The following is a 16,688-nucleotide window of genomic DNA, read 5'->3' as shown; positions in this document are numbered from 1 at the left end:
TTTGAATAGCCCTGTAACTAGTAAGGAAATTTAATTTGTAATTAAAAGCTTTCAAAAAAGAAATGTCTTAAGTCCAAATATCTTCACTGAACAATTCTACCAAAATTTAAAGAATTAGCACAAATTCTAGATAGTCTCTTTCACAAGACAGAGAAGGGACGACTACTACTTCTGCACCCATTCTGTGAAACCAGTATTATCCTGATTTTAAAACTGGACCAAAAAAATACAAAAGAAAATGCAAAAATTCTCAATAAAATATCAGCAAATAGAATTCAGTGATATATAAAAATGATATTATACCATGACCAAGTGGGCTTTTATCCAGGTATGTAAGTCTCATTCAGTATTCAAAAATGAATCTGTGTAATTCATCATATTAAAGGAGAGAAGTCAGATGATTGTATCAATGCATATGAAAAAGTATTTGATAGAATACACATTTGTTCTAAGAATGCACATATCGGATATGGGATTAGATGGTACAGTCAGCATTCCCATAAGAGGAAATGAGAATGGGGCTTAAAAGGAAATTTATTACATTCACAAGTCCCAGAGATGGTGTCACTGAATGCCACTTAGAGCCACAAGGGAAACATCAGGTTTTGGTCAGATGGCAAAAGGCAGGAGCAAGGAAATGCTTAAGCCAGAGCCTTTATTGGGGTTTTTATGAGAAAGGCAAGGCAGAGCAGGGTAAACACTTTAGGACTGGCTAATTTGAATAATTCCAGTGGGCTTTGGGGCGTAGGGTTGGTCTGTCTCTAAGAATTGGTTAGTCCTGGGAGGGGCAGGCTCTCTTCAGGTCTGTAAGAATCCCAAATCACCAGAGCATCAGGAATACAAAAGATATGAAAATATAATTTACATAATTAGTCCTGTGATGAATGGATGCAATATAGACAAATACATAATGTAAGATAACCACCATTAATGATAATTAAAAAAAAAAAAAACTCTTAAGTAAACTAGGAATAAAGGGGAACTTTGAAAACGTGATAAAGAGTATCTGTTTAAAAACCTACAGCTAAATTGTACTTAATCATGAAAAACCAAATGCTTTCCCCCTAAGATTGGGAATGAGGCAAAGATGCCTGTTCTCACCACTGCTTTTCAACATAGTACTGCAAATTCTAGCCAATGCAATAAGGTAAGAAAAAGAAATAAAAGGCATATAGATTGTTACAGAAGAAATAAAACTGTCCCTATTTGTAAAAGGTAATAATGCTATTTCCCTTATGGTCAAATATACTTGATCATAATTTAAACTTGATGGTGCAAACTCAAGCTACGTGTTGAAAAATGTAGTTACATACTTCTGGTCTATGGAAAAGATGTATTACTCTTTCTCTTTTAAAAGATACCATATTCAAATAATTTTATACCCTTCTGTTTCTTTCTGCTTTCACTTGTCTGTTTTTATTGCTTCTAATCTATTGCCTTATTTTATACACAGTTGACTAGGTAGATACTTTAGGTGATTCCACTTCTCCTTTGTCTGATGAAGTGTATAGGCTTTGTGACAACTATTTACATTCACAATTCCTGATTAATGCAGAGTTCCCAATTGTAGTACTAAAGTTGAGGTTACTAGAATTCAGGCCTCCACACAAATGGGGTATTAGTGTATTTCTATTGTTTTATCTCCTTATTTTATTTTTTATTTATTTTTTATCTGCTTATTTTAAAGATATATGTCAGAGCCTTTAGAGTTCATAGTTAGTATAAAATTTTGAGTTTTATTATGTGAAATTTGTTAGTTGTGGATCTAAGGTTTTTTTCAGTACTCTTAATCCTCTTTTTCCAGAAAAACTCTACCCTTTACCTCTTCCTCAAGAAAAAGCAGCAGAACTCAATAGCTTCTTGAATGAGAAGAACCTATGTTGACTGCAATAAAAGGGAGAGGGCATGAAAAAAAACAAAAATTATTAGGAAAAAAAAAAAAGCCTTGATGAGGAAAGTAAGGGATTATTAATAGTTCTAGGACTTATACTCATCACAGGAATTGTATGTCAATCCCTGTGCTGAGTATTAATGCCTTGTGGTAGTGATGTTAATAGTAATACCACCTGTTTTTCTTCTTTTAGGACTACAGAGACATCATTGACACTCCAATGGATTTTGCTACTGTTAGAGAAACTTTAGAGGCTGGGAATTATGAGTCACCCATGGAATTATGTAAAGATGTCAGACTTATTTTTAGCAATTCCAAAGCCTATACACCAAGCAAAAGATCAAGGGTATATACTTAAAACTGGTTTTGTCTATGTTTAATTTAAATGAAATTAGTAGCAAAGTATGTTAAGTAACTAAATGTTCTGTTAATTAAATATAGAGCAAAATTTATATTATGTTCTTAATGGTATCCTAGTGGAAAAAAGAATTCACATATTTTTATTTCTTTCCTTCTATAAAATAAAAGTGATGACATTAATGTTTAGGGATGGTTACTTTTCCTTAACACATACCACATACTTATTGTCCTGGTATATATTAGGGCTATGTGGGCTTAACTTTTCCAGCTATTTTCTGCATTAATGGAAAGGTATTTTTGTGAATGATTTATAAAAATGAGTAAAATTATAAATATCATTTACCTCTCTTTGGGCAGACAAGATATCACAAAAGGGTGATATATGGAAATGAAATGAAAAAGAATAGGGGCACTTGGGTGGCTCAGTCGGTTAAGCGTCTGACTTTGGCTCAGGTCATGATCTCACAATTCATGAGTTTGAGTCCTGCATCAGGCTTTGTGCTGACAGCTCAGAGCCTGGAGCCTGCTTTAGATTCTGTATCTTCCTCTCTCTGCCCCTCACCCACTTGTGTTCTATCTCTCAAATAAATAAATGTTAAAAAAAAAAAAAAAGGAAATAAAAAAAAGAAAAAATATAGATGATAGTCCTAGGTAACAGGTTCAAAACCTCAGGGATAGTTTCAGTGTGATAGAGTTCAAAGGAATTTTGTCTGTATAGGCCGTGTGAATTGATACTAGGGCTCTTATTTAAGAATCTGAAATCCGGGGCCCTTGGGTGGCTCATTTGGTTGAGCATTCAACTCAATTTCGGTTCAGGTCATGATCCCAGGTTTGTAGGATCGAGCCCTGCATTATAATGGCTCAGTGCTGAGCATGGAGCCTGCTTAAGATTCTGTCTCTCCCTCTGCTCCTCGAACCACCCCCCCCCCCCAAAAAAAATAAAAACTTAGACTCCGAAACCTTGGAAGATTTCTAATCCAAATGTAAAAATAGTTTAATTGTCAGGTCACCTGGGTGGTTCGGTCAGTTGAGTGTATGACTCTTGATTTCAGCTCAGATCATGATTCCAGGGTCATGGGATTGAGTGCTATGATGAGCTCTGCACTGAATGTGGAGCCTAGTTAAGATTCTCATTCATATTCTCTCTCTGTCTCTCTCTCAAAAATTAAAAATAAAACTTACAAAAAATACAGTTAAATGTAAAAAGGCTTTAGTTTTACTCTTCATCTAAAGAGATTGGAAAAATATAATGTTTAAATTGTTGAAACTTTTTGCTAAAGAAAATACTTAAGTTACATGTTAATATTTACTGAGCAGGCATTTTCCTTTCCACATTTAAACACTTTTTTTCTTATCGTAGATTTACAGCATGAGTTTGCGCCTGTCTGCTTTCTTTGAAGAACACATTAGTTCAGTTTTATCAGATTATAAATCTGCTCTTCGTTTTCATAAAAGAAATACAATAACCAAAAGGAGGAAGAAAAGAAACAGAAGCAGCTCTGTTTCCAGTAGTGCTGCATCAAGGTATATGATTTATTTTAAAAAATATCAACTGATCTATAACTTTGTCATCTAAATGATAGAACTCGGTGTTTTTTAATACTTCCTTTACTATTCCCTATATTGCAGAATGATATATTTGACATGCAAGTTCCTATGATGTGGAGGATTTTTAATCTTTTAACTAAAGCTATACTAGTGTAAGTGCTTAAATTCAAACTGCTAAATCTATACAGTAAAACAGCATTTTTAGGATAGTGATGGCATCATGCTTTCTGTCATATAACTGTAGCATTTATGGCAATCCTTCACTAAATATTCACTTTCAAAGGCTCACAACCATATGAAATCCACTACAAATCTCATATTTTAACATATTTCATAATAGTACAAATATTGAATCCAACAGTATTATAAAACTATTTTATTTATCCGCATAGAGCTATAGGAATGACTAATGATATTATTTTATTTACAGCCCTGAAAGGAAAAAAAGGACCTTAAAACCCCAGCTAAAGTCAGATATCTCTACCTCTCCATTCTCTACACCTACACGATCAATACCACCGAGGCATAATGCCACTCAGATAAATGGTAAAACAGAATCCAGTTCTGTAGTTCGAACCAGAAGCAATCGAGTGGTTGTAGATCCAGTTACCACTGAGCAGCCATCTACTTCTTCTGCAGCAAAGGCTTTAATTTCAAAAGCTAATACATCTGCAATGCCAGGGAAAACAAGTAAGAAATCATTTACAGTTTCTAAATTGAAGTATATATGATTTTTAAATTTAGCTTTTATTTTGCCAAATGAAATATATGAGATTTTTGTAAATTCCAGCAGAAAGTGTTGGTTTTGCTCTTTTTTGCTTATTTGTTTTTGCTTTTAATAAGAAAAAAAATGAGGTTTAGTAATGTTAGCATAGAATACTTAAAAATGGTAACTCTGATCTAAACTGCCTGGATTAAAATCCTAGTACCCAGACTTGCTAACAATTTGCTATGGCTTGCCTTCATAATCTTGAAGTTACTGGACATCATCAGAAAGGTCTGAAACTGTTAAAAGAGTTTCTTTGCGTATTCCTTTTTCCTGTTTGAAAGTAGATTTCCTAAGAAAGCATTAAGCAACTCCTAGGTTTTATCTTTTCGCTAATTCAAGCAGTTCAAATTACAAGTAATCCCAACCTCCTTGCTTATTTATAGGTTAAATTATGTAGCTTTTAATTGTGTGTGTGTGTGTGTGTGTGTGTGTGTGTGTGTGTGTGTGTGTGTGTGTGTGTGTATATGTGTTTCAGTTCTAGAAAATTCTGTGAAACATTCCAAAACCTTGAATACTCTTTCAAGTCCTGGTCAGTCCAGTATTAGTCATGGCACTAGGAATAATTCTGCAAAAGAAAACACAGAAAAGGAAAAGCCAGTCAAACGTAAAGTGAAATCATCTGTACTCTCAAAAACATCCACTCTTTCAAAGTCATCACCCGTCATGGAGCAAGGTAAGGTATTATTTGTATCTTCCAAGATAAAGTAGGTATTTCTTAAAAATGATGCTTTTTGTTGGAGGTAGCATTTATATCCACTTTTTGTTAGGTTGCTCATTTAAAAGTCACATTCTGTATTGGTTGGTACATTCAATGAGACATCTTTTGATTTGCAGCTTTGTGCCCAAAGCAAACTGTATTGTCATTAAATTTTAAGAGCCAAGAAAAACTTGCTTTATGGAAATAAAAACAAATTCTAGAATCAAAGGCTTTTACTGATGTAAGTTAACTAATTCCTGACCTTATTATTACAAAACCTTAAAAAGTATTTTCAGGTAGTTTAAATTAAATTAGATTTACTTAACCAAATGTAGACGCCTTTCCTTTTTAGAAAAATTAAGTTCTTACATCACAAAATTCAGCACACTGCCCTGCCCTTCACTAAATGTTAACTCATCAGGGTTGTCCACAGCCCGACCTTTGTTCTGTCATAAAACTTTTAGCCCTTTACAGTTATGCTTCCAAGTTCTCTCATCTGCAGATTTTCATTTTAAAGGCTTTACGTTTGAACGATGGAGAAAGAAACTGATATAGTACACCCTATGATGTGTTAAAACAATTATGGCTTATTGGCAGTGAGCAGTTCAAGAAGAAGCATTTTGTATCACAGCTTCCAACGTATGCCTAAACAATTTCCTCTTCAATGTTCTTCTCAGAAACCTCTCAAAATTTAATATTTCTACTGAAATGTCCTTTTATATGTATAATGGCATTGGGACATACCCCTCTATGTAAGCTTAAAGTCAGGGAGTCATCTAGCCTTCTCTTCCAGATCTACTTCACAGTCGTTAGTTTCTGTTATTTCTGCCTCCTTAATTTCTCTAAAATCGGTTCCTCTCACTTCCGTGTTTTTAATTCAGGCCTACATAATTTCTCACCTGGACTGTTCTAGTTTTCTAACTGGTCTTGCTGTCTTGATTCTCAACTCTTCCTTACCCAGTACGTCTTCCACATTGCGTAAAAGTGATCTTTCTGATCATTTATCTTTAGCACAAATGCATGCATGCCCATACACACACACAGTTGAAATCCTTCCCTGCGTTCAAATCATCCATGGAGTCAGATTTTAATGTTTTTGCTTATTATATAAGACTCTTCATTACTTGGCTGCTGCCTAACATTCCAGCTTTCTTTACTTTTCCCTCTCCTTTTTATGTCCCAGCTATCCTATACCATTTGAAGTCTCTGAAATATCATTGTCCTTTTCTTCCTTCTTTGGAATGTCTTTTTTCCTTCCCAATTTAATGGTTTCCTATTACCTTTCAAGTTCCACTTTGAAATATTATCCACTCTAGGAAGCCTCTTCTTGGGTTCTTTAGACAGAATCAAGCACTTCTTTTATGTTCCCAGAACACCCTGTTCATTGCTTTTTGTGGTAACACTTATTAGAGTATTCTTTTTTACATGTATTTGTATCCAGTGGAATCTGAACTTCTGGGTTTAATTACTTTTTCAGTCACTTATACTTACTATATAGTGGTCAGTAAGTGAATAAAGAAGCAAATGACTTTGTATATCAGTGTTTTACATTTTTATTATTCTTCCTTTCTGAACTAAATTCAAAGTTTTTTGTATAGTATATTGGCCTTGCTTCTGTCACTTTGAACCCTACGGAAATCAGATGTACATAGTGAATTGGTTCTAGCATTAACAATAGGGGGTCCAGTAACCAATTTGATTTATAAGTTTTGCGTATCACAAATACATGAGTTACCAGTGCAGTATAGAAATATAATTAGCTAATAAGTCATTAATGATGACTTATTACATAAACATTGACACCTGGATTAACTGTTAGAATCAAGAGGCAATTCTGTCCAGTGGAAATATAATATAAACCACTATAAATCATGTATATTATTTTAAGTTTTCTAGTAGCTACTACATCTAATAATAACAAACAGGTAAAATTACTAATTTTAATAATTTATTCCATCATATCAAAAATACTGTCATTTCAACCTGTAATCAATATTCAAAATGTACAGTGCTTCAGTATTCACATTTAAATTAAAAATTCAGTTCCTCAATTGCATAGCTGTTTCAATTGCTCAGTAGCCACATGGTTAATAACTACCATACTGAACACAGGCCCATATAAAGAGTGTTACATTCATTCTTAACCTTTTTACTTAATGCATTGCTTTGCAAAGTTGATGAAACCTGTAGTCCTTTCCCCAGAAAATGCCCATAGGCATATTCACACAAAATTTGGACATTTCAAGAAATTCATGGAGTCCTTGAAGCCAAACTGTAGAATTTCTATAGTGAGTATGTGGACTAGTTATTTACAACCTTGTCAGCAGTCTTAATGTAAAACAAGTAAGATACACAGAATCCTCAGACAGGTTAAGTGTAATTGTGTGTTAGAAGATACTTAATTACTTTATTCACACTCACACACATTTCTCCCCTCTTCCCACTCCCCTCCTTATGCCGGAAAACCACTAAAGAAAATTATTTGTATCATGGGGGTCAGGAAATGAGGGCTTTGCCTTTTCCCTTTGCTTCTGGCTCTGGCCTTTTGTGACCTCTTGATTTTTTTCTTGATATATATGAAGTATAATTCAAAGCTATACAGATATCATTATGAGGAAGCATTCTCTTTAAAAGCAGTGTTCATCTCTTTATGTATTTTCTTTAGAATATTGCAGTGTAGATCACCCACCACAACCAAACACAAAAACTTAAGAACTTTAGAAGAACAAAGGTAGTAGTAATACATGTTTGTCATCTTTTTCCTTCATCTAAAGGGGTAATAGCATTTATTTTTAACACAGAAAGGCAGTTCACCATGGTCTCTAGATAGATTTAGAGTTTGATCTCTAGAATTTTATATTTTTTTATAAAGCACAATAGCCTTTATCTTGGAGTTTGTTGCAATTATAATGGCATACATAATGGTTTGATTGATACATGGATTCAGTACTGCTTATGATAATAAATCAATTGTTTGCCATTCAATTACGTAAGGATATAGGACCGTTTCAAAGAGCCTGTGAAGGAAACTACTGTTTAGTTGTTTACTTCATCCTTTTTAAACTATTCTGAGAACATAGTTCATAACCAAGAGTAACTGATTTCTAGTGTTGTAGTTAGGATAGAGGAAGAATGTCAAAGACATGGTAGTTTTTATGGGGAATAATTGATATAAATTATTCTAATAGATGTACTCAAAAACCTCTTTTGTAGTAGGATTAGGAGAGGAAATTCTTCTTACCTCTGAGGAACATAAGCAAATATTTAAATTGTAAACTCTTCTCTGATACCAGAGAGGGTATGATGATCGTATCCAAAAAGGAATCAAATAAGAGCTAGAAACATTCCAGTCTTGATATCCCTTTTTCTTCCATCCCTAGTAGAAAAAGTTATTAGAGGTAAGTGGAAGGAGATGTTATACTTACTATGTATTCAGATTACCAAGTTAAAAGGTCATGGATTTTATACTAACATCATTTTCCATAATTGAGCTGCTTAAAGGTAGGAATACTGAAAACTTGTTAATGAGGTAAGCAGTAAAGTTCTTTGTGGTTGCTAAGCTCTATACAAGTGAATATGGTCATTTTGTGTAATCGAAACAGTGTTCATATATTAGAACATGTAGTAAAGGTAATAGTGCTAAGAAACCTTGGCTGATCTCAGCTATATCATAATTTACAATGTTAACAGGTTATTTGCTGAGTGTCATTTCCCTCATGTGAGGTCATTAATGATTTCATTAAGGGTCTTTCTTCCTCCGTGAGTTTTAGGTAGAAGATAATATCATTAAACTATTAGCCTTCTGTTAGTTCCTTTTCTCATTTTAGTAAAAACAAAGATTAGAATTACGTGCTTACGTAAGTATAGCAGTGTCCTTATGACTAGTTTGAGAGTCAAATAAAAAAAGCAATTCCCTATGTTAAGTGTACTGTTGTTCCTTTTTAGCAGATTGCAGGAACAATGCTCTTGTACCAGGAAGCATTCAAGTAAATGGCCATGGAGGGCAGCCATCTAAACTTGTAAAGAGAGGACCTGGAAGGAAGCCTAAGGTAGAAGTTAACACCAATAGTGGTGAAGTTATACACAAGAAAAGGGGTAGAAAGCCCAAAAAACTACAGTATGCAAAGCCAGAAAACTCAGAGCAAAATAATGTACATTCAATCAGAGACGAAGTAGTTCCTTCTTCAACATGCAGTTTTCTTTCTGAAACTAATACTGTAAAGGAGGATCTGTTACAGAAAAAAAGTCGTGGAGGCAGAAAACCGAAAAGGAAGATGAAGACACAAAAACTAGATTCAGATCTCATAGTTCCTACAAGTGTTAAAATGCTAAGGAGAAGTAACCGAAAAAAGACAGATGATCCTATGGATGAGGAAGAAGAGTTTGAGGAACTTAAAGGCTCTGAACCCCACATGAGAACTAGAAACCAAGGTCGAAGGACAGCTTTCTATAATGAGGATGATTCTGAAGAGGAGCAAAGGCAGCTGTTGTTCGAAGACACCTCTTTGACTTTTGGAACTTCTAGTAGAGGACGAGTCCGAAAGTTGACTGAAAAAGCAAAAGCTAATTTAATTGGTTGGTAACTTGTACCAAAATATTTTACTTCAAAATCATAAAGCAGGTACAGTTAAGGAATACGTAGAACTAAGGCTTCTGCTTCCTTGCTGCTATGGTGGATTAGGGAATGTTTTGATTTGCAAAAAAAAAAAACAAAAAAACAAAAAAAAAAACACAAACAAACTTACAAGACACTTCACTTCTTTAAATGAATATATATATATATATAAATATATACATATATATTTTAAATGTTTGCTATTTATTGCCTTTAGATAGGTTATGCATTTCAACATTCATTTCATTCACTGTTTGAAACAAAAGAAATTGAGGACCTATAATGAATTCCCAGTTTATTTCTGGAAAAGACAGTTCTGCTATACTCTTAAGGAGCATAATATTCCTAGTGATAGAGCATTTCATGTTAAAATGAATTATTTTTGACCAAGCCAGGTACATTTCTATTGATACAGAAGGTCGTGCCCCTAGGAAGACAGATGTTACCAGAGTAGCAGTAAATTCAGAAGTGTGTTTCCTCTAAAGATAAATATAAAAATTCCCACCATTTGATAACCCTAAAAAGTTTAATTTAACTATAGATTGTTCATCTACAAAGAATCTAGATGAGGCTTTTGCTGTATTCCATTTCTGCCAAACATAAGAGAAAATGTACTGATGGAAAGGAAACATATCCACATTGGAAAACATTTGACTGTCTAATTTTTCAGACCTTGATTCTTATATCAATCACTCAATCTCTGTTTATTGTGCCAAAGACTGAGAATCAGTGCAGTGGAAAGCCTGTTTTTGACTGTCAGGACAGCATACACTTTTCAATATTGGAAAGGCTATATATTATTCTAAAGAGCACGTTATTAAAAAGAGTTATGCTGAGATGTATCTTTTTTTGGTACTTAATAGTAGAAAATAATGCACTGGTGGGTCCTTTGACAGAGATGTTTTAGAGAAAATGTTTAAGTGGTTAAAGGATTCAAGGAGAATACAGGAAAAAGGTATGGGATTTGATGTTTACTTGTTGATCTGGATTAATGTCGTTTCTAAACTTTAGACATATCTAATAGGCTAAAATGACTTACAAAGAAATGTGTCTGTGTGTGTATGTGTATATATTGATAAATGGGTATAATTAAATATATATACAAACACATACTTATATACTATTACCCAGGTATAAATTCTTTTTTCAGGATTTTTTAGATAGTGGTAGAATAAAAATAATTTTAAAATGTCATACTTTATAGTTTAATTTTAAGGGGAAGATTGGTTATTTTCAATTATTAAAGGTTAAAATAGGCCAAATCACTTTTTATGCAATCATGTTTTATACAGTGGTCTCATTGCACATTGTGTTTTTTCTGCACTTTTTATGGTATCCTTATCACGCTGGTATGTCAATATACACCCTTAAGAAAAATTCCATTTAATGATTGTGCCTTGTATTCTATTATTTTTTGCATCATTAGTAAAATTGAGTTGTCTATTGTAAATGATAACTATATGACTTAGGAGAATGTATTGCTATATGTACTGCTATGGAAAAGGAAAGCAGTTATTTATTTGTTTATGGTACAGTAGTTATTTTATACCTTAAAAACCAACATAAATACCATTTCTATTGTTTAAAAATTGTCCATTTTTTTAAAAGTTTAAAGAATGTAGTATTTTCTGAGGACTGGTATGGTACAAAAATGTAACCAAAATTTTCAGATACTACATTTTTAAAAAGTGAGGATGGGAAAATCTGTATCAGCATGACCCTGATGTAGAAAAATAAAGTCTTTAATTGAACCTTGGCAAAATACATTACATAATTATTTCTTTACTTATTTCTGGTAGGGATAAATGTTAGCCGTCATTTAATTGTCTTGAAGAACAGTGGAAAGTGATGCATTTGGGCTTTTTAGATCATTTGTACCTAAATTTGTACAGAAAACCTCCTGTGAAATTAAGTAAACCATTTTCCAGATCTTAACTGGATTGCTGTGATTTTGCAGTTGAAAAATAATTTCAAATTTTTCAGGTTTTTTGTATATTTATTTTTTTCTAACAAATATATTTAACTATATAATTAAAAGTCAGTAGTTAAACTCTTCATAATGCAGAAATGGATGGCTTGGTTGTATAGTAAAATGAGTCTTTCAGTTACACCATTATTGAGAATAATGTGTATGTTTGAAATTTAAGTCATTAAAGTAATTTGTTGCTTTTGAAGGCAATCTGTTTGAAACATGTAATTTCCTGATGTTATCTGCATTGTGTTGGAAAAAAAAATAGACTATAAATCCATTTTTGTAAAAAATAAGTGTACAGTTTTAAGGTGTGTACAGAAAAAGGAAGAGCGTACACAGTCTTAGAGTGGAATATACCTCTAGTATGATGTATGGATTAGTTCTAACTCTTGAGCAAAGAAATGAGTAATTACCATCTTACATGCAACAAGTAAATGTATTATTTCTGTTCTAAAGACACTGTATATTTATGACCTTATTTGGACATTATTAGACATTGGTTTCTTAGTAAAGCAAAAATGACATGGATTCAGATTCTTTGTAATTAAAACATTTAAAAATGTATTAGTAATATCAGATATATTTAGATTTTATATTTTTATAATTTAGCTTCTATACATTGCAAAAGTTGAATTGAGAAATTTATGTCATCACCGTATTTTTGTTCTGTTTGACCAGATATCAAAAGTATTGGAAAAAATTACCCTCTTTAAGACAGTGACACCATGTATGTATTCTTTGTAGGCCAAAAGAAAATTTGGCAGTTGTCTTAGGTGAGCAGTAAAAACCTCAAGTTTATTGAAAGCTTCAGAAATATAACTTATTACATACATGGAAAATATAAGTCAATTTCTGTATTTTTAAGTACCTAATCTCTCCACCTGGTAGTCTCCAGTCCCAATCAAATCTTATAAAATTATAAAATGTTGCAAATGAGCAGTATAAATCATTCAATCTAATTACAGTCTCATAACTCTGGGCAATAGATCTATACTTTCTTAAAATTTTATCCTGTTTTCTGCTTAAATTTATGTACTAAAGATTTGTTGGTCTTGTTTCCATTGTTTTTATTATTGGCACAGCCTCACAAATTTGAAGGCTCTTTGTTAACATTATTATGAAACTATCTTCCTCCTTAAATTTAATTAGAGTAACTGTATAGAATTGTGGGCTTGATCATGTCACATCTGAAATACGAGTTTGGCAGAATTTAGTATCGCTTGGAAATGAATTGCGTTAAGATAGACTGGTCTGCAAAAAGATCCTCACGCAGCACATGTGTGTTAACACCTAGAACTGACCCTTATCTGGAGTGTAGTATATTAATCAGACATTTTAACAGACATATTCAAATAACATTTTGCTTATGTTGTATTCACATTTACATGTTTTAAAATATGATTAATAATATAAATCAGTTCTTCTTGCTGATGTTTAATTCTAGCATTCCACTTTATACAAACATAGCTTGTATCTCTCAAATGTCAACTAAAAGCAAATTGTTATTCTGAATGTTTTTATTCACCTGAAGTTAATTTTTGAGTAGGTTGAAAGGACCAAGATACTTGAGTGTTTAAAGGGCTATAAGCATTCTTATATGCAGGAAATACATGGTTGTAGAGTCATAAAAGGGGAAGTACTTATACATTCTGTGAATTACCCCCATACTAAGAAAGTACTTTTTACATAACAGGTTGTGATGTGGTTTAGTTATGTTTAGGTGAGAATTTATTTTCCTATTAAAATTAGAAAAATACACCTTTTCCTTACTTTCCTCCTTGCACTTCTCCAAAGTTCCCCAAATTTCCAAGTGATTTGAACTGAATATTACATTTACTAAGAAACTACTTATGTTCTTAATTATACTAAGCTAAGCACTCCAAATGATGTACTATGTACAGTAACTAAGAAGAGGTCAAATTGAGTTAGAAGACTGTAAGTACCACCTTTGGCGCTCCAGAGATAAATCTTGTACACACTACAGTAAAACAATTAGAAAATATTATGAGCTATAAGTATATATTATTTTTAGTTTTGATAGCTCTGTGTTGAAGTACTTCTTTTAATGCAGATAAAATCATCAGGAAATTAACCTTTATATGGCACAAACCAAATACGTAATAGTGGGTGGCTATGAGTTTCTACATTTAAGGAGCTAAGAGAATAGGTTTGAGATGATATATAGTACACGATAGGATACAGAGGCACACACATGCTCATGACTTTTAAGATTGTGTGTGTTGATTAATCACAATGATAAACTATAAATTGAGGCAAAATACAAAGTTACATTTTTGGACCATATTAAAACTGCAAGAAGATGAGGTCTTATTAAAGATCTTTTAGAAAACTGTTAAATCCTGTCACACGATATTTAGACGTGTAGAATGTAGCTCAATTTTTTAAAAGTAACTGACCTAGAGGGTTAAAGTTGAAACTGACACATTTTCAAATTAAAATTATACTTATTTTGTACAGAAAACAATGTTAAACACAAGCAAATCTGTTGTATGTAATAAGTAACAGAGTTTAAAGACAAATTATTTAGCTTTATTGAGGTTTTTGTTTTTTTCCTTCCAGAAACCTGGAAGTATCATGTTCTAAACGGCAGTCTCACACCAGAATAGCAGTGCCCTTTCTTTTTGTACATATTGATTGGACCTTTCTTTACTGTTATGTGGACACTTTCTATGTTAGTTTTGATGCATAATTCTTTGAATCCTTTTATACAAACTAGAATGTATGTGTAAGAATTCCTGTCCCTGCAATGTAGTAACTACAAACTTATTTTTAAAATAAATAGAAAACTTGTTTTTCTAAGCTATTTTGTAGAGCCTCCTGATTTCTTACTTGCTCTTGTGTGTGTGTGTGTTGGGGGGGGGGGTAACACATAACATGCTCAGTACATAATTTCAACAGGCACTGTACCAAAGAAGCCATTATGTAAATGCTGGTGCATTAGAGTTTTGCCCTATTTACCAAAATGTTAAAATTAATAGCCAGTTAAAGGATTGTGGGTACACTAATTCCAAAATAACCAAAGGTTGAAAATAAGTCACTTGCCTTTTAATGTGTACATTTTATTTTAAATTATTAATTTGTTACTATGTGCAAGTTACTGTACTGGGTGATAAATACAGTATTCAGATATGTAAGATAATTCAAAGGAACAGTTTGTGTAAGTATTTTTTCAAAAATGTGAAGTAAAATTTCTGCAAAAGAAATGGAGGAATGAGGAAATATTTCACTTGTTAAGCAGTTATAACAAGATAAGATTTATGAAAGCATTGCTTATTGACTTCCCAAGAATCCCAATTATAGTAAAAAGAATATATAAGGCTATAATAAATGACCATTCAGATTAAGCAGCTAAAGGGATGATTTGTATTTTTGTGCTATTGATCATTTCTCCCTACGAAATTTTGTTTAAATGACTAAAATTTCTAAGTTGAGGAAAGCAGGTAGGCATTCCTGGGGTACTTTTTTTTTCCCTCTTTCTAAAATAGATACTTACATGTGGTATATACTTAGAAGAACCAGTCAAGAAAAATTCATTTTCAGCAATCACTTTTTACTGGTTTCTTTTTGTAATAGCATCAATTTTATGTTCGAGGCTGTTTCCCTATTATTTAAGGACAGTAAGATTAAAACCCAAAGCACAAGACTTCTGTCCCTTGCAGTATAATACCTTGTATTTGTAATCTTTCTGCACTTAACACATTTACTGTGTATTGATTGCTCTTCGGTTTTGTTTGGGACAAGAATAGAAAGATTCAATGAAATACCTTTTAGCCTGATTAGCTAGATGTGGTGGCAGCAGCGTAATGGAATGAAGTAGGCTTAGAGTTGAGTCCTTTCATCTCATTTAGCTTTACTTTCTTCATCTGTAAAGTTAAAAAAAATTTTATTAGATAATTTCCAAGGTCCAATTCATTTCAAATAGCCTATGGTTACTTCTCATTTGTATATTGTCCGCTGTACTCATGGATCAGTCTTGGCTTTTCTGTTTAGTCCATAAATAAAATAAGCCATTTAATGTATAACTTCCAAGCAAGCTGATTGTAGTAAGTGTACATGTGACCATGACCTAATTGTAGGGAGTGTAAAATCTTGTGAACCCTTAGAAAATGGAGTTTTGAGTTGCAATATTTGTTTGCTACTAATAAAAAGTACTAAAGTTTATGATTTTCCCAGGGCCCTCTGGGAAGTCTCAAAGACAGTTTCTGTGTAAAACATACCTTGAAATTTTTAGGATTCAATTTTGGGAAAGCAAAATCAAAAGTTTTCAGAGATTTAATCACTTCATTAAGATAGGATCATGGGTGCCTGAGAATAATAGTGGGTTTCCCACTTAATAAAAGTGAAAGAAAATATTTAAAAAGAAACCTAGAAGGCAGAGCAATTTCAAGGAAACTCCTCTATCGCAAATGGGAAACTTGTTCTTTCATTTTGATCTTTGTTTTAATAATTAACATTATAAAGTTAAAGCCAAGCAAATTGTTCTGATGAGATATGGGATATTTGAGCAAATTATACAGAAGTTATAGAGCAATTTAGTCTTCTTTTGAGCTCTTTAAGAACAATTTATTATTTTAACAAAATCAACTTCTAGTTCAGTATTGACATAAGTACTTGGCAATAAAGTTTTCACACGCTCTTCTCTCCCTTGTGAATAAGTGCATCAAAACTGGGGAAATTTTGTAGTACATTTTGTAGTTTCTTTTTAGACTCTTACTTTTTCTTCTAGATACTCCAGTTTTTCATATTTTGGAGCAAATAGACACTTCAGGAAAAAACTGAAAAACAAACTCATTGTATTATTCCGATACTTAATTG

General features: G+C 32.6%; 1 protein-coding gene across 3 annotated transcripts in view; it reads left to right on the top strand.

The window, feature by feature from the left end:
* Positions 1 to 14,676, top strand: part of PHIP (PHIP subunit of CUL4-Ring ligase complex) — a 139,039-nt gene extending 124,363 nt beyond the window's left edge. For 2 of the 3 annotated variants that reach the window (XM_086707280.1, XM_086707278.1), the window contains exons 36-40: positions 2,085 to 2,237; positions 3,612 to 3,775; positions 4,230 to 4,489; positions 5,044 to 5,241; positions 9,211 to 14,676. In XM_086707280.1, the coding sequence (XP_086563406.1) occupies positions 2,085 to 2,237; positions 3,612 to 3,775; positions 4,230 to 4,489; positions 5,044 to 5,241; positions 9,211 to 9,848 (1,413 nt within the window). In that variant the 3' untranslated portion in view covers positions 9,849 to 14,676. The remainder of the gene's footprint in view (positions 1 to 2,084; positions 2,238 to 3,611; positions 3,776 to 4,229; positions 4,490 to 5,043; positions 5,242 to 9,210) is intronic. The other variant, XM_086707279.1, reaches the window with a different exon arrangement.
* The last annotated feature ends 2,012 nt before the right edge of the window (positions 14,677 to 16,688 follow it).

Source organism: Puma concolor, chromosome B2 (genome assembly GCF_028749965.1).
Source record: "Puma concolor isolate L17-30 chromosome B2, mPumCon1.1.hap2, whole genome shotgun sequence".
Classification (NCBI taxonomy): Eukaryota; Metazoa; Chordata; class Mammalia; order Carnivora; family Felidae; genus Puma; species Puma concolor.
This window is presented reverse-complemented; position numbering and strand designations above follow the sequence as displayed.